This window comes from Plectropomus leopardus, chromosome 5 (assembly GCF_026936395.1).
Source record: "Plectropomus leopardus strain MGB_pleo_1.0 chromosome 5, ASM2693639v1, whole genome shotgun sequence".
NCBI lineage: Eukaryota > Metazoa > Chordata > Actinopteri > Perciformes > Serranidae > Plectropomus > Plectropomus leopardus.
The window spans coordinates 19519013-19540065 of record NC_142180.1 but is presented as its reverse complement, the minus strand read 5'-3'; the positions used below and the strand labels follow the sequence as shown (position 1 = coordinate 19540065).

The window sequence follows — 21053 nt, the reverse complement described above, 5'->3', positions numbered from 1 at the left end:
CATTGTCTCCAGGTCAAGGTGAATGAAATGGTAATTCTTTTCCAGCAAATGAAGATTGGATTTTGTTTGATTCATATGTCCGCAGCAGGCTGAATGTGTTTGCAAACCTTTGCAAGCATCACATGTCTGTTTTTATTATCTATTCTCTTCTCATCACTTTGATTTTCGAAAGTATTTGTAATAGCTCTGAGGTTTCTGGGTCCATCACACATCATGAGGATATTTAAGTTAAGCATGAAATGCAGAGGTCTACGCTTCATTGCCTTTTCAGACTAAACAAATGCTTCATATTGATTTCTTCTATTCATCTAAGTCCTTCCATTTTGCTGGCTTTTGAAGGTAATTAGCCTACTATTTACTGTGAAAAGAATGTAAAGGCTTTGAATTAAACATTACGAAAAAGTCACTGCAAAGTTTTCTAAAATTGTGCCTAAAGCTGCTGTAGTCCATAATAGTCCACCATAAATAAGGTCACTTCGTCAACTTCATACTTTTTTATCCTAAAATGGATAGAGGGACTGCCCAAAATCACAAATATGTCTCTGAGGGCTTGGCAATCTGGTCCACATCCAAATAAGGATTGAAGGGCATCATCTGACTACCAGAATAGAATAAACTCTATTCCCAAAGGTAAAATTGAAAGGTGATCTACAAACCCCAATTCCAATGAGGTTGGGACATTGTGTAAAACGCAAATAAAAACAGAGTACAATGATTTGCAAATCCCTTTCAACCTATAGTCAATTTAACACACTACAAAGACAAGATATTTAATGTTCAAATTGATAAAGTTTATCGGTTTTTTTTTTTGCAAATACTCACTCATTTTGAATTTGATGTCTGCCACATTTTCCAAAAAAGCGGAGACAGGGACATGTTTACGACTGTGTTACATCACCTTTCCTTTTAGCAACACTCAGTAAGTGTTTGGGAACTGAGGAAACTAATTGTTGAAGCTTTGTAGGTGGAATTCTTTCCCATTCTTGCTTGATGTATGGTGTATTCAGTTGCTTTAACGTCCAGGCTCTCAGTTTTTCGTATTTGCGCTTCATAATGCGTTACACATTTTCAATGGGAGACAGGTCTGGACTGCAGGCAGGCCAGTCTAGTACCCACACTCTTTTACTATGAAGCCACACTGTTGTAACACGTGCAGAATGTGGCTTGGCATTGTCTTGCTAAAATAAACAGGGAAGTCCCTGAAAAAGACATTGCTTTGATGGCAGCATATGTTGCTCTAAAACCTGTATGTACCTTTCAGCATTAATGGTGCCTTCACAGATGTGCAAGTTACCCATGCCATGGGCATTAACACGCCCCCATACCATCACAGATTCTGGCTTTTGAACTTTGCACTGATAACAGTCTGGATGGTCCTTTTCCTCTTTGGCCTGGAGGACACGATGTCCATGATTTACAAAGATAATTTGAAATGTGGACTCGTCAGACCACAGCACACTTTTCCACTTTGCGTCAGTCCATCGCAGATGAGCTCGGGCCCAGAGAAGCTGGCGGCCTTTCTGGGTGTTGTTGATATATGGCTTTCGCTTTGCATGGTAGAGTTTTAACTCGCACTTATAGCTGCATACTTGTGGAGATTTCACCAGATTCTCTGAATCTTTTTTTTTTTGAGACCAATAGTTTTGTTTATTTTTGGATTCTCTAAATCTTTTGATGATATTATGGACTGTAGACGATGAAATCCCTAAATTCCTTGCCATTGTACATTGAGACCCGTTCTTAAACTGTTGGACTATTTGCTCACGCAGTTGTTCACAAAGTGGTGAACCTTGCCCGATCCTTGCTTGTGAATGACTGAGCCTTTCAGGGATGCTCCATTTATACCCAATCATGACACTCACCTGTTTCCAATTAACCTTTTCACATGTGGAATGTTCCAAAAAGGTGTTTTTTGAGCATTCCTCAACTTTCCCAGCATTTTTTTGCCAAATTCAAAATGAGTGAATATTTGCAAAAAAACAAGTTTATCAGTTTGAACATTAAATATCTTGTCTTTGTAGCGTATTCAATTGAATATAGATTGAAAAGGATTCTCAAATCATTGTATGCTATTTTTATTTACGTTTTACATAACATCCCAACTTCTTTGGAATTGGGGTTTGTAGATCTCCCAATTATTGCCATTTGTGATCTTGTTAATCCTTGCGTAGTGTTTGAGTTGAGCTTCTAATTTTAAACAGACCAGTGAATATTTTACTTTGAGAACAAGCCACTGCAGCATATCAATGCACAGGACTAAACACAAAGCCAGGGACATTCACTCCCTTCCTTATTGTACATTATGTGCATTTAGTCAGTACTATTTACGGTGTTTTGAATGAAGGCAGAGACTTGGACATCTTGGCCACCTTCTATACTTCCATGCACTATTAAGCCAAAAGCTAAAATGTAGCTGTAGCTCTCACAGTAATTCATTTTGTTTTTACTGTTTCCTATCTTTCTGTGTTTGAACTTTTATTTGGTTCAGTCCAATAAAATCTTAGCTAGTCTTTGCTGAAGCTGTTAAGGTAAAAGTCCTTCCATGTTGCTTTTGAACCTACAATTGTATTAAGCACATTATTGCCAGAATGATTTATTAGTATTCAAAATAAAGCAGTTTTTCCATTTAATATATCATTAGGCGAATGCGCAAACTAAAAGCAGCTGTTTAAGAAGCTGAGGGCCAAGCACGGCTAGGTGATTTATCCTTCTTTTTTTTTGTATCGGATCAATGATCTTTAGTTATCTGGAATAAACTACTACAGCTTCTTCAGTTGCAGTGTAGCGTGGTCGGGACAGTTTGTACATCGTGACAGTTTAGTGAGGTTGTGGAAAGTCCAACCACATAGATTTTTGCTGCTGATTATAATGCTGGCCTTTGGACTGGACCTACAAGACTCATTGTACTTATTTTTTGTATTTTATAATGATAATAGCTTGCAATTACAACCCGTCTGATTCCCTCTTAATGGCTGTTTGAGGCGGTCCAAACCTTTCTGTGAAATTCAAAGGCACTGAGTAATCTCATGAATAATTTCATCTGCCAGACCCAGACAGTGCTGGTGTTATCAACACTGTCATTCACAAGCAAATTTTCAGTTAACATTCTGGTTATAAAACTGATCACTTTATCCTTGTTCATGTTTTTTCTCCTTTTTCTCTTCTGATGGACCAATTCAAGACCAAACCTGACTATTAAATCTTGCAGATCTTTTTGTTGAAATCAGGATACCACCACATGGTAATGCTTGGCATGTTTACCTGGTGACCTAAATCTAATGTGACAAGACTCCACTGTAGTGTTGTCACAGTGGCTTTGTGTGGCGTATACTGATAAGAGTATCTCATTGTGACTGAGGAGCAAACAACTATAGTTTAAATGTAAAGAAATGTTTAATTTCTGCTGAAGGCCTCTCATTTAGACCCCATCAAGTTCCCTGAAAGTGAAAAATTATTGTATGTGGTCCTTATCTTGGCTAGCCTTTAACTTGTAATACCTTTGTCAACAGTACATAAAGTGGAGTGGTCTTTTGCTGTTATGTCTTTAAAGGTATAGTCGGTAGCGTTAGTCCTTGGTGGTTTGTAAACACAACTTTCAAATTTGGCCTCTCGAGCTGGACCACCAGAATGCCCAGGTGATGATTGAGCATGATCACTTTTGTGTAGGTCTCTATTATTTTTTTTAAGGAAAAAGTTACTCCTTTACCTTTAATATCTGTATGCCTTCATAGTACTATTTTTAACTACAATAGGACTGCACAAAAAATTGAAAAATAGTAGAAATTACAAAATGGCCAACTGCAATATCCAAATTGCAGAAGCTGCAATTTTTTGATGAAGGTAAAATGTGTCACAACATTCTCTTATAAATTAAGCATTGCGGTGCTACAGAAATACTACAAATCATATTTCAGATGTAAAGGAACAGGCTTTTTTTGTCAAACCCCAACAAAAATCACATCCATCATATTTAGATATTTTTTTCAGTGTAAATTAAATGCAAAAAAAACCCATTCCCACTAAAATTGTGATTCATATTGTATATGTTACAAAAAAAATTGCAATATCCTTTTTTGTTTGTTTTTTGTGGTCCTGGAAAATTTGATTTCATTTTGCAATTTTCATTTTTTTTATATGGTAAATTGAATTTATAAGCATTACATGAACCATTGGCCCCTTCCTTGCACATTTTAAGTAGCACCTCTCAATATTCACTTCATTTGGCCAAAATATAAATAACATTTTTAAAAAAAACGTTAATACAGCACAAGAGGAGGAAAGAAATCACATTGAGCCACAGTATTTTAAATTATAACTTTAGTAAATAATTTTTTGGCTCAGGGCTTTTTTTTCTCCCTTTTCCACAACAGCACCATTTGGGAGAAAATGCATATGGATTTGGAAGGTTTTCTGAGACATAAAACAAAGCCCTGCATTTTACATTCATACTCCGTTTCTTTTTCTCTCTTGTCTCTACAGTTTGTTTATTAACATTAAGTGTATATATATATGAAGGTGAATGCACCTTTGGTATCACCACAAATCTCTAAATAATTTGGTACTTAGCCTTTTGTGCCATGTTGTACAGACAACACTTTACTGATGCAAATATGACAGCCTTTTGAAATATGGTCAGATAAGCATTCCCCATCATTGTCATCTCAAGATAACTGCAATGGTTATGGTTCGTGAGGATCTTTTGCTCAAGGCCTCCAAGCCTTACATCATATGGAACAAATCACCTCATCCATCACTTGATCGGAGTGTTAAGCCTTGATATTTTTGTGGGCACAGTGGGCATAGTTTGTATAAAGCCTCCTCCGCTCATTGTGCTACAGCCAAACAGTTGTGATTGATTCATTTAAATCGATCTTAACAGCTTTACTAGTTGGTGAATTTCATTTTCCATGTTTTTGTAATATTTCACTAGACAAGAACAAGTTATTTTTTTAAATCATTAAAACAAGGTATCATAGGTTGATGTATCGTTATTTTTATAGTCCTGCATAATGATCACGATGGGACAGTCTTGTGCCCTTGTTCTCAACACTGTCGTTTAACTGGTGAACTCCAAGTTCCTCCTCTCGACTTACTCTTAGTTTCTTATCTGTCTCTCTTCAGGACCCCTGAGCAGTGTCCCAGTGTGGTGTCTCTGTTGTCAGAGAGCTACAACCCTCATGTGCGTTGCGGGGCTGCCATGGCCCTGGGCATCTGCTGTGCTGGGACTGGCAACAAGGTGAGTGCTTTCCCATTTTTTTTATTTTTGTCTCATGGTGTTGGGCTGCTATTAATGAAACTTAACACAGTGCCTCAATATAATCGTCCACCAGGCAGCGTGAAATTGTTGCCTTTTAATGTGAAACGTGCAACGGTGTTTGATGCATATCAGAAAGGGAGAAAAAGCTTTGATAATAATTTGTTGAAAAAAAAAAGGGTCATTGGTCTGTCTTTGGTTGAGGTAAAGAAAGGCCCGGTGGCAATCTGAGAATTCACAGTCCCATCTTCTAGCTCCCATTAAACATACTACACACAAGGGGGGGGGGGGCATATGCACCAAACCTTACCTCAAATAAACACAAAAATAGGTTCAGACTTTTTGTCCAGTTCCACAATGTTAATAATGAGTTCTTGTTAAATAAGCTTTCTACACAAGAGGATAGGTTAATCACTTCTCATAACTGGAATTAATATTTCTCATGAGGCTGCATACAAAAAAGCTTAGATGGCATTTTTTCCACCACAGCCCTGCTTTCCTCATTTATTTTATGTGCTTTATTTGTGCCTTGGCATAACTTTTGCGTCACTGATGCAAAGACCATATATGCTGCGTAGAAGGTGTTTCTTAAAGCAGCCAATTGATGCCTCCCTGTAAGGCTTATCTAGATGAGTGAGCACAGACTCATTTTTTATAGCCGCTGCAGAAGTTGCTGAGAAAAGGTTTCATTTCTCTTCTCAGATGTAATAATGCCACCAGAGCAAACATTACTTTGCTAAAATAATTTGTAATGGTAATTTAATGATTTTGTTCAAAATACAAGCTGTTATTATCCTAAGATGATCTTATAAGACTGCGGTCTTCTTTTGAACCTCCTGCTTAAATTATACCATAGTTTGATTGAATTCGTCTAAGTGCGCAAACCTTCATCTTAATTGCCGTTCATGGCAATTAAAACATTAAAAAAAAGCATCTGTTTTATTTGAATTTATTACATTTATTTGCTTTCATGTTCATGAAGGGTCAACACTGAGAAGCTCATGATTGTGGAAAGTTTGTGGTAGATTTTCTGATAAAATGGTCCAAATTGGCTCACAGTCACCAGGCTGTACCCTGTCATCGCGTTTGGGTTCATTGAAGTCCGAAAAGCAGAGTGAAGAAGACAGAAGTCGGGGGTGCTGCCAGTTCCTGAGTTGTCTAACTATGTGGGCTGATCAGTCTCAGGTGGCAGAGCCAAAGCAGAGTTATGGCTCATTGAATCCTGATCCTTGAAGCACCAAAGTGAATGTTTTGGACCCGATCGGGCCGAGACACGTTAGAGAGCTGATCAGCTCCAAAGCTCCACTGCTTGGTTTTTCCAGAGCAAGACCTCGAGCACATTAGGTCCTTAGTGAGAGTAATGATGTTGTGGCAAGAGAAGTGGGTCACCTATTTAGAGGGAGCACATTCCTTTACCATCATTTATACACCTTGGGCCTTGGTTATTTTTACTTGATGCATCAAAAAAAACTGCATAAGAAAGCTATTTTTTTTTTCATTTTGTTTATGCTGATTTTGCGCCATACTGAGAATCTTAAATATTGTTTAGCTGGTTTAGTGAATTGGATGGAAGCATTGTTCACCAGGAACCATATCAGTGTTTCAGAATACTGTCATGTGATACACTTTTATGAATATGTATAAAAATGGAAATTATGTCGTGGTAAAGTGTATTCTGCACTGTTCCATTTATTTACACAATCCTCTAGCCAGTTTTTAGCAGTACTCAATTGAATCTTATTAGAGTTCAACTCACTGAGGCACAAGCCTGAAGAAAACAGTCCACCACTGTATGTGGATTACGAGGAGCAACCACATTACGGTCGCCCTCCGCTGCTGATTGGGCCTGACAGTAAATACCCTCAATTAAACCCCTCTACAACCTATCAGGAACAGGATGCGGTCGACTGGTGTTGGCTTTACACTCTGACTTATCGTCCTAGTACATAGCCGTCTTAGCCAGCTGAGCCGAGAACACTGATGAAACATGGTTTATTTTACCTCCACTGTCATCATCCTAGTTTGTTTCTCTTTCCTTGGTAGAGCTGACGCCTCCCTCTGAGTTTGGTGGTGTGTGTTACAGCCATTACTACTCAGCTAAGAACAGAGGAGCGTGCAGAAATAAAAATGAGCTCAGACAGGGCCCTCCCTCATCTTTATATATGCAGTGATCATGTGAGGAAACTGAAGAGGGCAGGGCTTGTTGTTACTGTTATTCAGTTTTCCTGGGAAACCAGATATGGATGACACTAATCTCATTAATGTGTGTGGTCTGGTTGCCTCTGTTGATAATACCTTTTCCTGTTTTCAGCCTAAGTTGCATTGATTTGCTCCGTTGAGAATGGCAAAAAAATGAAGTGTTTGAAGTGGAAAATAAATCAAGTGACAGTTTCATGTCCACTTGAGCATAATTAAAAGAGGTCATTTTTCTATCTTTTGTCAAGTTATACCAAACAACTAACCTCACAAATATACTCTAAAAAAATAAGTGTAAGCCAGTCCATTAAGTTTATTTAGCACTTTTAGCTAAGCCATCAGCATCATTGCAAAATTCTTATGTCCTTGTTGTGTTTCTGAGAGGTAGAGACAAATATTCATGAAATTGTGAATGTTTTCGAAACATGGAAACCACACAGGATGGCTATCAATCTCTATTTTTTTCTAAAAAAAGTGTATACATATATATATATATATATATATATATATATATAAACATTTCTGCCAAATTCAACAACCAAATGATGGTTTTCAGCCTGGCAACCACTTCTAAAAGATACTTCTGTTGGGCTGCAGATGGTTTGGCCCTCAGCGACTGTAGACTGCAGACTAATAGGAGTGCTACATCCAGCAGCAACCAACCTGACGCAATACATTGTCAACATAACAGTACAGTAGTATACCACAGACATAATGAGCAACATAAAAAGGAAATAAAAACAGGATATATAAAGTATTGTGTATGCCTTGAGAAAGATAGAGTATACATACATAGTAGAAATAAGACGGAAATCATAAAAACCATAAAACCATAGTCTGTAGAACAAAGGGCAGTAGTGCCTACTTGCTTACCAAATGGAGGAGTAAGGATTAACCTGCTTGCTTCTTGTTGACTAGTGTCATAGACGTTGGTTGGTTGAATCAGTGGCTTTTACATTTGCTGTTGCAGCAGCAGTACTGCAGTCCAGGTCACCAGCTGTGGAGCGCCACCAGCAGTTGAGTGACTTGAGAAGACAGCCATGTCTTCCCACACTGTCCTATTCAAAGTCAGGATGATCTTAGAAACATATTTCCAGCTAATATCTAACTGAAAAAATTTGCTCTTTTCTATATTTTGCTACTCTGTGTCTGTTTGCTCTCAAGTGTTCTTTTTTTTTTTTTTTTAGATGACATGGTTTCCAGTGTAGCCATGACAATGTTTTTGGTCTTAAAATCAAGTTGCAAATTTAACACTGCAGAGAAGGAGCAGACCTTGAAGATCAATTTCTTTAGCCACTTCACCTTCCAAGGAGCTGCTCCTTTAACCTTTAACCAGAGCAATTTACAAATGCCAGAGCGTATGAAACATGAGCTGGCAGATTCCTTGTGTTCCCAGGCCACTCGTCTTAGTGTCCCTTAAAATACATACATGGGAAAATCGTTTTATTACATTCTTAGCATTTTTTAATATCAAAGAGCAGCTTTTCGTAATTTTAATATAATCAGGCATTCATTGCTACCCAATTTGTCAGTACATAGGGTAATAGATAATTGTTTCAAGCTTATAAGTAACAGTTTACTGAAAGCCCACTTCATTTTAAGCAACATGACTAACTTTTCTGTTTTGCTTCTTTGTTGCACAGGAGGCCATCAATCTGCTTGAGCCCATGATCAATGACCCAGTAAATTATGTGAGACAGGGCGCCCTCATTGCCTCTGCCCTCATCATGATCCAGCAGACCGAAGTCACCTGTCCCAAGGTAAATGTTTGTGTTTTACTTTTTTTTGCCAAGACTTGTTTGATTGCTTCACAGTTATCATGAATGAAATGGCTTTATAGCCAGCAGTTACAGCAGCCTGGCTGAACTTTTTGGTCTAAAAACCTCTTCCATAGATCTAGCACACCTTTAAAACTTGAAAGATATTTTTCCAGACCAAACTGAGGAGAGAGGAAAGGTGAAGATTTGACCAAAAGCGGAAAGCATCCAAACTATAGAGAGAGAGAAAGAAATCTGCTTTGTGGAAGACTTTAGTGTGACTAGTCAGGCATAACTGCACGCACTCACCCTTGGAGCACCTCATACTTTTGTCATAGACAGTTAAGATTTACCAGACACGTTTTCAGAGACTCCTCATCTGCTCAGCAACAGTCCTTAAAGCTCAAGGCGGTATGCAGGATTGTGCAAGAGGCATTTTTTTTTTTCAAACAGTGGAATGTCAGGAGATATTACATCCATGACTGTTTATTTCAAAGTACCACTCTTTGTAATTTCCAGCTCAGCTTCACAGTTTTAGACAGACGTCTTAGGCTTCTAGTTTAAGGGTACTAAATTGGCCCAAATTGGCCGTTATCTACCCAAGGCAGTGTTTACTTTAAGTTTTACAGTGGTTATCGAGGTGCGCTATTAGTGCTGGAACTCCCACAGGCACCACACCATCATCGTGAGTGTTGACATGCTAGTTTGGCTTTGTTCAGAATATTGTGCTGACAGACTCCAAGTTTGACTATTGCTGTCAAAGGCTGTTATGCATTTGTCAAACGTGTACCTTTCCGGTAATTTTTTCTATCAAGTAGTCACAGACTAGGCAAAATAATGTAACCATACACCCTTTCATGCAGAATTTTTAAGTGTGAGAGGATTTGTAATCATTTCTGAGCCATTGTTGTTTATTGAGGTGATATAACATGTTAAAGGTCACATTTTCACAATTTTATTGGATTTCCATTTTCATGTTGATTAAAAAAAATCCAAAGTATCGTAAAACAAATTTCAAAATTTTGGATGGCCATTGGTATCACGCTATCAGTTATGTCCTCAACATTAATATGTCTTCCTCCCCTCACTATTTCAGGTGAACCAGTTCAGGCAACTGTATGCAAAGGTGATCAACGACAAACATGATGACGTTATGGCCAAGTTCGGAGCCATCCTGGCACAGGGAATCCTCGATGCAGGTTAGTCTCTAAGAAGACTTGCACAGGACCTGTTTGTACAGGCTGGTAGTTGTAAATGTATTCTGTTAACTGGACAGACACCAGCTTGATCTCGTCAGTAGGCAGCCGGTTTATTCATGTCTGTCACTGTGCAAGAGATCAAACCAGTATGTGGTCCCACCTGCCTCTCCGCCCTCAACCGTTAGAGGGATAAAAAAAGACCCAAATTCCAATTTACACTGTAAACAAGCGAGGAGCTCTAATTGTAATGTGGGTTTATGGGCTTTGTGTGTGTGTGTGTGTGTGTGTGTGTGTGTGTGTGTGTGTGTGTGTGTGTGTGTGTGTGTGTGTGTGTGTGTGTGTGTGTGTGTGTGTGTGTGTGTGTGTGTGTGTGTGTGTGTGTGTGTGTTAATTTGAGTTCCTTTACGCTCGAGCAAAAAGAATAACCCTCTTCGGTTGACCACCCGTGCACTGTGTCTCTGGAACAGATCATGCTAAGGTGCATTAGCGCCTGGCTCCTACCTCAGCTCTGCTCTGCTCTCAGCCACATGGCCTGTTGGTCTCCCCCTGGTGATTACTGTTTGTCTGATGGTCTCTGTGTTTGTGTGTCTGTGCGGGTGTTTGTGGACACAAGCATGCAGCATGTGTTTGTGTGTGTGTGTGAGGTCCTAGAAAGCTGCACATCATCACATGGCGAGCAACACACGCAGAACACGCCCTTATTCACATATATACACAAGCCCTCAATGCAGGCAGAAGCAGAAATCCATTTTCTAGCACTAACATAAAACCCTGTGTGCTATGCCAGAAAGAAACCAGCTCTGTTTACACACTGCTGTCTAAATACACTATCAGGTGTAGCAATTTACACAAAGTGAAGCCTGACTCAAGCATTTGCTTCGTTACTTGAAAGGATAAGTGCAGCTTATGTGTTTTTGAGATGTTGTGACATTTTTAATTAGTCATAAAATTGCCTCTTGATTAACTCCGCCCCGATTGCAGCGCGGTTATTTTTGTTTAGAGCAGATTAGCCATCTTGATGACAGTCAGGACCTCAATCAAATCACGCACATTAACCATAATAAACCCGGCTGACATGCCAAGATGACCCTGCGTGAGACCGTCCAGACAAAACCCTGACCACTGGTTTCATTTTTCATACAGCAGACACACTCCCCACTCTCTCTCCGCCTCTTCATGCCAAACTCCAGCTCTTGGTGCTTAACCCATGTTTTCAGTACAGTTCAGTGTGTAGCTTACAGTTTAAACACACCAATTGTGTTTGAATGCCAGACATGCTCAAGCTCGTGTGAATGTTCTAGTATTTTGATTCTTCTAGGGGGGTTAGGCGTTTTGAAGTGCGCGGGTAATTGTATTTAATTTGATGGGCGGAAGCGATTAGAGCTCAGTTTCATGATCTCTGGTACTCATTACTCAGGGATATTGGCCTTTTTGCTCATTCCCTCACTTCACACTTACATGTTTAGCCCTCATTTATAGACTTTCTCTCACTAAATGATACAGTCCTTTTAGTAAGCTTTTATTGGTGTTTTCTGTCTCATTCATGAAACAAAACACAAACACATCTTTATGTTTTACTGGATTGAGTTATTTCATCTTTTCAAAGCAACACAGCAAGCTGGTTGATTGTTGATATTGTCATATAACACCTTTTGAGGAATCACTTCAGTCTTGTCACCTCCCTCACCAACTCTTTGGAATGAAAATTGGCCCACCAAACTAAGAGTTGGCAAAAACAGCGGGTAGGGTGGGGGGGGAAACCCACTAGTCAAGTGCTCTCAACCTCTTCTCAAGTTTTTAAGAGACTCTTAAGCACCAAGTTGTGGTGCAGCGAGCAGACCTTGTGACTCATTTCTGGCCAAGGTTCAATCTGTGGGACTGGAATGGTTTTAACACTGGTTCAGATGTCAAGATAAGGACCCATTTTTTAAAATCATCTGAGTGGCGTCAGAAAAGTGTGGGCGCAAAGCAGACAGCAGATGATTTATCTGAAATTGTCTGGGCAGACAGACTTTTTTGGTTGAAGGGCTACTCCCTAGTAACCAACCCTTTTTAAGGCAAAGTTTTTCTTTTCATCCCTATAGAAATGACAGATTCATCCTGGTTACCTCCTACAATCTCTTCCTTTCCCTCCCTTTGTCTTCCTTTCTTTTGTCCCTTCCTACTATTTGTCCAAGAAAGGCCAAGGGAGGTCTGTTACTCTTTGGTACTGCTCCAGGGAGCAACCTTGACCACCTTTTATCACCTTTTGGCAGAGCATACACGTTTGCATTGGTTATACTCTTAAGCCATGTGTGGCCACAGTGAGGATCAAACTCTTACCCCTAGTCATACTAAATGTGCAAAAATCCTCAAACAGAAACGTTTAAAATTAACTCGATATAATCTATGGTTAATCTAACACAGCTGGAAAAGGCATCTGTTATTTTTGGGACAGCTGGCACACCTCTTGTGATGTAGATCAATTATTCAGTCCCCTGTGTAGCTCACATCTAATGAATGACCTTGATTTTTGAAATTTTAATTGCAGGATGCTGTAGACAATGCATTCCTGGGTTTAATTGGCTCGCCTGTTTGTCCCGGTGTTATAAATCTTTGCTGTGGGATCAACAGATCAGACAGATTAAAGTCAAAAGACGACCTTCTCAGGGGGGTTACCATTCTGGTCTGTAACCTCATTAACCCCCCCACTCCCTCATCTTAAGATTGCTGTGCCAAGTTGACGAGAGTTCGTTTTCCCAACCACTAATCAGTATAACAGAACTTACGCCCTCTAAAATTAGTTTTAACCCTTAAATTACTTTTTTAATGTTCAAAAAGTAGTTGGCCCTTTTGGTATTTGCGCACAATTATCTATAAACTACTTATTGTATTCATTGAGTCCATTGGTACTAATTATGTTTTCTTGTAGCAGTTGTTTCACCCACAGCTTTCATGTGACCAAACTAAATTATCAGCCTAGAATGAAATTGTTTTTGTTTTTTTTAAAGATTATTTTTTGGGGCTTTTATTGCCTTTAATTGATAGGACAGTGTGAGCATGAAATGGGTAGAGAGAGAGGGGGAAACTTACAGCAAAGGGCAGACCCGAACCTGCGGCCGCTGCAGCGAGGACACAGCCTCTGCACATGGGGCGCCGCTCCATCCACTGAGCCACCAGGCGCCCCGAAATGGATTTTTAACCTGTTATGTATCAGAGGACAAATGAAGCTTGTAAGAGTTTTACTATGCACTCCTTATTAGCACAATTCTATTTCGTTAGGCAAGCATGGTCTTTTTCAACCTTGTCTTTAATTAACATTTTATACAAAACTTGCTATTTAAAATAAAAATTCTGTCACCAGGATTGTTACATAATGCAGCAGCATACGCTACGTCAAAGAGATGTGACATATGCCAAAGCTGTATGACTTCTAGTATTGTGTCACTGCATGTATAGGTAGAAAAAAGAAACATTTTCTGGGGAAAAGGTTGTGCACATAAACCAAGGCAACATGGGATCATGGGAGCTATAGCTGTGAATACAATATTACTTTTATTTATATTAAAATAACATTTTCAAATTATGCTATTGTGTGGAAATATTACATATGGTGTTGTCTAATCAGAATTACTTTGTATAATGTTTGATTTAAGTGGTGTGTCATTTGGCAAAAGACCAATATCACTGAGATTGTACCATATGACTAAAACCCTCTCTTTCTCCTCTGCCTTCTATTGTCCAGGTGGACGTAATGTGACCATCTCTCTCCAGTCCAGGACGGGTCACACTCACATGCCGTCATTGGTCGGCCTCCTGGTCTTCACCCAGTTCTGGTTCTGGTTCCCACTCTCCCACTTCCTGTCATTGGCCTTCACACCAACCGCTATTATCGGCCTCAACAAGGACCTCAAGGTACTGAAGTAGCCGGACTTGCTGTGATTGTTGTGTCAGAAAGAATGCGTGTGTGTATGCGTAAGCATATGTAGAATGTGACCTTTTTTCCAACACAGGTGGTAAACAGCTGCTTTAAAGATTCCTTACAGATCTTTACAGCAAGAAACAAAATTGCAGATACAATGCAGAAATCACTCTAAATAATAATGGAAGAGGAAATTAAATGACAAAAGACTCAGAAAAGCATTATTTTATGTTTACACTAAGAGTGTATTATCCTGCATGCATGCAGCATGGATTCAAATATAAAGATTATTTATATGTTCATTCATATGTCTTCATTTTGAAATTTGTTATTAACCTGACTTGCTGAATTTATATTTCGTACTGCAGTAGGTTTAAAAATATCAAGCTTCTTGCCTTGGTAACAACTGTCACCAGCTGGCGATCCATAACAAGGCCGTCCTGATTGTTGGCTTGTTCTCGCACACTGATGCCAGAGGATCACTGTGACATGATAGGGTCTTAAGAAGACATTAGATGGGCATTATCTCTTCATTGCTATCCCAATTGACAGCACCTGGCTCCAGGGGCACTTACACACTTTTGTCTATTGTGCAGCCAGATCTTTTTAAGGCACTGGAGAATATATTTGGTGTAAAGCCCCATACAATGCACCAGGGATAGAGTGCAGAGGGAAGTTGCGGACATCAGGGTTTAACACACTTAATGCTGCACCCTGCCAAGCTTTTCAGCACCTGTTTAACTACGCAACACGAGTTTGCAGACTTTGCCTCTCACTATCGGACAAATTGGACAGATCATCCTTGTTATTTACCAGTTGTTTTTTTTTTTTAGCAACAAACCTGTGGGTTATCTATAAAAACAAAACAGTCTGAATAAAGTCATTTCACAGCCTCACTGTTGCTCTTTCTCCCACCAAACGTCAGTGACACAGCTAAATTGTGAGGTGATAGCTAAAAAGAGTTGGACCTTAGTGACTGTTTAGTCATTTAGTTTCAGGAACACTGTTATAATTTGAAGGCTCACACTAAACAGGAGGCACCTGGTGCTGCTCTGGCTGCAGATCTTCTGTAATGTTTGTCTAGGTAAAGTTGACAGGCCACTGTTTCATTTTTACACAAGGTTAGGCCTGCAGCTAATGGGTAAAGAAGAGTGTTGTAGTAAATGCTGTTTCTTTTTTTTGTCCAACCAGATGGAAATTTAACTGAGACAAGGTATTTCCAGAGACAGCATTTCCTGTAACGACCATCTTCTCAGTGAAAGAATTGTGAAATGTCATCTGCAGAAACGACATAATAAAGGACAATCGGATGATACCAGACTGAATGAATATGAAAGGATGGTTAAACAGATTTTTTTGGTAACCACTTTTTCATATTTAACCTAAATTACACTGGGTGGCCAGTAGAATCTAAATTTGGCAAATAACTGATATGACATTTGAGACCACATTAAACTGCCAAAGGTTTAGATGTGCCATTTTCTCTTGCAAAAGGGAAAATAATAGTTGTCAGTGTTTGGCTTGTGCTTATCCTTAATTCTCATTAGTTCAGTCTGACTCTCACTCCCTACAATGTAGAGCTTAAGTCTTACCCCCAATCTAATCAACAGTGTCTCTGTGAAACATTTTCCTAGAATTGTCTGCGCATGTTCTGAGATAAAGGGATGTTTAAAACTGTGCTGTTTATAAAACATCTTTTTCACTGAGAACGCTCGAGAAGTTTAAAAATGTTAGTGAAACAAATGCTAGCTAGGCCAGAAGGCTATAGTTAAGCTTTCAGCTGATTTTAGCACTGAAAAAAAGTTGTTTTTATGTTGAACAAAGATCAACAAACAAGGTTTTTTTCTGTCTGACTTTTATCATTTTCAATCATTTTTGATGTGGCAGTTGGCAAAACAATCTCATGTCAGGGTCTGTTTAATTGCTGCTAAATGGACCTTGAGGTTTACTGTCATTGTTGTCAAACAGCGCTGGTCCATCCTGATGAAGGCTACGCTCTTAAATATTAGGTCAGCAAGAAAAGCTTAAATGCATAAGTAAAGGTGATTGATTTCCAGCAAAATGTCAGAGTATTAAAATGAAGGTTTACAGCCATTCCCGCAGCTCTGTGAGGGTTTACATGGGTACAGTGGTTGTGCTGTGAGCTAATAATAACTAAGGAATGAAGATTTTAACATTAAAGCTGGAACACTATGCCAGTTAATCAGTCAAGTCAATATATACCAGAATAATTTTTTTGATAATTGGGATGATTTGTTACTTTTCTTTGTCATGATAGTAATTATATATAGTTTGGATTATTGTTCGGACAAAACAGTCATTTTAAAGATGTCACCTCTGACTTCAGGAAAATGTGAAAAGCGTTATCCACGATTTTTGGAGATTTTATTGAGTAAAAGATTATCAAGAAAATAATATCCAGGTAGTACATAGTGAAAACACAAAGTTTTAGACCTAATTAACATGATGATGTAGGTCTAAGGACCATTCACACTAAGTACAATAAATTAAATAAATTAAAATATTTTGTTTTAACAATTGCTCAGACTCAACTCGATGGTGGATACCACACCACAAGTATAACAATAACATCATTGGTGAATGATATTGTTTCAATGTCTTTTAGAGCCATTTGATGAACAATAGAAATGCTGACAGCCATCCAGAATCCATCTGAATTTACCGGATAGTGCATCGCTAGCTTGTTGCCGCTGTTTACAGAATGTTATCGTTCATCATTGTGGATGTTCATCGTTCGTCATTTTTTAATAGTAAGCTTTATCAGGGTGTCTGCAGGTCCATAAAAAGTCTTAAAATTTCCTCAATTCAATTTTATTACTGTTAGGCCTTAAAAGTAATTACATTGTCTTAAAATTCAATTTTGAATTTTATGTTATTTCATATGTTCATCTGTCAGTTTCTTTTTGTCAAAACAGGTCTGTGTGAAAGTATTTTTTCTTATGCTACAAATCTCTTAACCTACCACCAAATCAAAGACTGTCTTTAATTAACACTTACACTTAATTGGTCCAAAAAAAGTCTTAAGTTTGGTTCGTCGACACCCTGTTTATAGTCCTTCTTCGTGTTAATGCCCCTTATTGGTCAGCAATTTTATAGTCCTCACTTTATTGGAGACATTTCACACAAAACCAAAAAATGTCAAACTCATGCGGCACCAGATGAAAAGCTAGGAGATTATCCAAGTCAGTAGGATTCATCCTCTTGGAATCATGACTCTTTTGCCCAAAGTCAAGTTTTTCGACAAGCACTAGATGGATTGATATGGAAATTTGTACAAAGTAGTGGAACAACTACTTCGACCCCACGTTGGAACCATGGCTAAAAATCACCACACAACAGAGTGGTATGAGATTTTGTTTGACTTGACTCACTGAAAGGCTGTTAGAGGTCTCTTTCCAAATAAGTGGATTTGATGAGTAGATCATGGTGAGGTATTAAAAAATTATTAAGCATCTTCTCTTCCTCTGTCTTCCTGTTCAGATGCCCAAGGTGCAGTATCGCTCCAACTGTAAGCCCTCAACCTTCGCCTACCCACCCGCTCTTGAGGTTCCTAAGGAGAAAGAGAAGGAGAAGGTGAGATCTTCGGCGCCACGACAGATCAACTTGTTTTGCTTTCTGCTTTCTGAAATTATTAGTTGAGGAAAGCCGACCTCGTTTCATATTGATTTGTGAATAATTTTGAACCTTCCCCGTCAGACTCATCATTTTCTTGCCTGTTATATTTATTATTTCTGCATCTCTGGCCTATTATTCTCAGTTGCTTCATTTCAAAATCCTAGATGCTCTTGAAGAATGTAATGAAAGACCATGCAGGGTTTATTTTGTGGTTGACTAGTTTTGTACATTTGAAGCCATGTTTGTAGAAGGTCTGAGTGTCTATGGTATTGTCTTACATTGTGGAAATGTCTCTGCTCTCTCTCTGTGTGCATGGCAGGTATCCACCGCAGTTCTCTCCATCACAGCCAAAGCCAAGAAGAAGGAGAAGGAAAAGAAGGAAAAGGAAGAGGAGAAGATGGAGGTGGTGAGTGGAAATGCTCAAAAGTCCTCTCCTTCCTTGTCGTTACTATTAATCTTGTTTTATTTTCGGCATGTTTTCACTCCTTCCATTTTAAAAGGATTTTGAACTCATAATAACATATCTGTATTGCAAATCTATTAATTTAATTTTATATATTTAGAATGATTAATTTAGATAAGGGAGTTGCACCTATTACAACAGAAAGATCTACTCTAAATTAATCTTTAAACACTGACCCTTATTTTGTCGGTGGTCTGTCTAAATTAAAACAAAGGGGCTATCTTTCTTTCTATCTATCTTGAAATCCCTGCAATGTTTTCAAGGATTTATTACGTTGTTGGACTGCCAAACTGCTTTGAAGGCAGGGAAATGCCACATACTAATATTGAGGTGTATACTCTGCAGGGCATTATACCTGGATTATTTTTCTGACACAATGTTCTTTCAAGTAGACTACATGGAAATGCTTGTGTCTTTGCAGAGATGTTTCGGTTTAATGGTAACATACCACATTTGCCTCTCCTGATACTTATTGGGCTATCTGAGGCAGATCCAAGCATCCTGTTAACAGTTTAATTTACTCTTTGACACCACACGCACACACTTACCTTTATTTCTTTCCACAAAGTTGGTCTTAATCTTTTAACTTATCCACACCCAGTGTTCACAGACAGGCTCTGTCAGGCCAGAGCCAGTATAACTTTCATTAGGATTTTCTCTTGGCGTTAGCGACGTGTTCGATCCGCTCTGCCATGCTACATCTCAGCTAAGGTGCTGAGAGACAAGTGTGGAAATGTACGGCCTGCTCACATCTCGGGTTTTTTGATTTTATTTGGCTAAACTTTTTCAAAAGGCAGTTGAAGGGGGTCAAGCGGTTCAGAATTCACTGGTTGTCATTTTCTGGGCAGTTTTATAGAGGTGATTTTGCTTTTGACTGTTTTGATTGTGCCGAGCTCATCTTTTTTCCCTTAAAAGCTTCACTAATAATTTCAACACTAAATTGTGTTAGGAGGAATGATTGAGATAGAAACAGAAGTGGTAGGGAAAATAAATGGTATTGATAAATACAGTTTATCTTTTGTACAATATGATTAGAAAGTGTGAGAATTTTTTGCTTCTCTAGATTAGGATTCAAATAAATTGAATATATTTGGGTTTTGACAATTTGCAAACAATTTTAAAACATCACTGTGGACTCTAACATATTATACACAATGAAATGTTGGGAAAATAATCAACATAGTTGGGTCATCTCAAGAGTGTTGTATTTTCATTTTGACCTGAAAAAACAGACTGCTGCTGGTGGCAATGAAATAGATAAAAAATAAGCTAAAAAAGACTGTTAAAATGCAGATTTCATCCGTAAAGTATTTGTGACTTTATCTACAGCTCACACCTGAAGCCTTCCTTGAAAAAACTTCAGTCAAAGTGGAGAAGACAGTCTCAATGTTTCCAAACATCCGCAGGATATGTAGTTTTGTCTTGAAATACAAAACTTATTACTAGCTCCCCTGGCACCTTCTTCCTTCAGTGTATTGTTTATGGGTCTCCAGCGTCTGCCTGATAGTCCAACAAATCACAGGCCACCAGAGAAGGAAAGGACTGAATCACCACAGAAAGAAGTAAAACCAGAATTTATCACTCATACGTCCTGCAAACTGTCAAATAGTGTCAGATGTATATTAGAAAAATTGGATTATGATTGTGGTGTGATTACAGTGGGTTTAAACTCATAACTTTGGATGATGGGCAAATTTCCCCTGAAAAATATGAATTGCATTAAAGTGTTGTAATTATTATATACAAGACAAATTATAATATGCATACAAAGAGAGAGTTAAAACATAAGCTGTTACACTCTAGAGACAAAAAAGACACAACGGCGTTTCCAAGTGGTATTATTGTTGGTGTCGCTGTTGCAAAGACAACTGGATCACTCTACGTTTTTGTCAAAACCACAGTAACTTGAGTTTCCACAGTTACTGTGGTTGTTCCATTGTCCATCATTGCTGCTACTGGGGATAGTGATTTCAAAGAACTTGAACTGACACTCTTTGGTAACTGGGGATAGCTACTGATAGCTACAGGGGAAAACAAAAGCACTACTCTCTTCCTGTTTTGGTTGCACAATAGTTGACATGCTTTTTTTTGTCTCAAAAAATGAACCCTCATTTTTCCTGAAGACTATACCTGCTGGCAAACAGAATTGCACGGTGATATTGAGTCTAACAAAGAACCCGTCTAAATGCAGATGGCGTCATTATTCTATAGCCATTAAGTGGTGCAATCAGCATTTACTTCATAACAATAAGGTAAAGTTAACAACTTGTCTATTTCCACTTTAAGAAGATCACATCAGCTCTGATGCAGAAAATGCAACTTTTTCTGTCTCAGGAGGTCCAGGAGGGTGAGAAGGAGAAGAAGGATGAAGAGAAGGAGAAAGAGAAGAAGAAAGAGGCTGAACCAAACTTCCAGCTCTTGGAGAACCCAGCCAGAGTGATGCCGGCTCAGCTCAAAGTCCTCAACATGCCTGAGACCTGCCGCTACCAGCCCTTCAAACCGGTAACAACACACCTCTGTCTGTCTGTCTGAATTTGTGTCCAGTTAAAATGATTACAAAGGCTTCTGCAAAAAAAGGCTCACCAAGAGTTTCCAGAAAAGAGATGGTTACGGTAAAAATATTTTTTGAAAAGCACAAAAAAAAAAT

General features: G+C 38.7%; 1 protein-coding gene across 1 annotated transcript in view; it reads left to right on the top strand.

Annotated features, from left to right (window-relative positions):
• psmd1 (proteasome 26S subunit, non-ATPase 1) overlaps window positions 1-21053 on the top strand; it is a 46130-nt gene that overhangs the window by 20429 nt on the left and 4648 nt on the right. The window contains exons 17-23 of the mRNA XM_042515993.2: window positions 5122-5236; window positions 9094-9210; window positions 10304-10406; window positions 14131-14300; window positions 17809-17901; window positions 18263-18349; window positions 20741-20908. Of these exons, the coding sequence (XP_042371927.1) occupies window positions 5122-5236; window positions 9094-9210; window positions 10304-10406; window positions 14131-14300; window positions 17809-17901; window positions 18263-18349; window positions 20741-20908 (853 nt within the window). The remainder of the gene's footprint in view (window positions 1-5121; window positions 5237-9093; window positions 9211-10303; window positions 10407-14130; window positions 14301-17808; window positions 17902-18262; window positions 18350-20740; window positions 20909-21053) is intronic.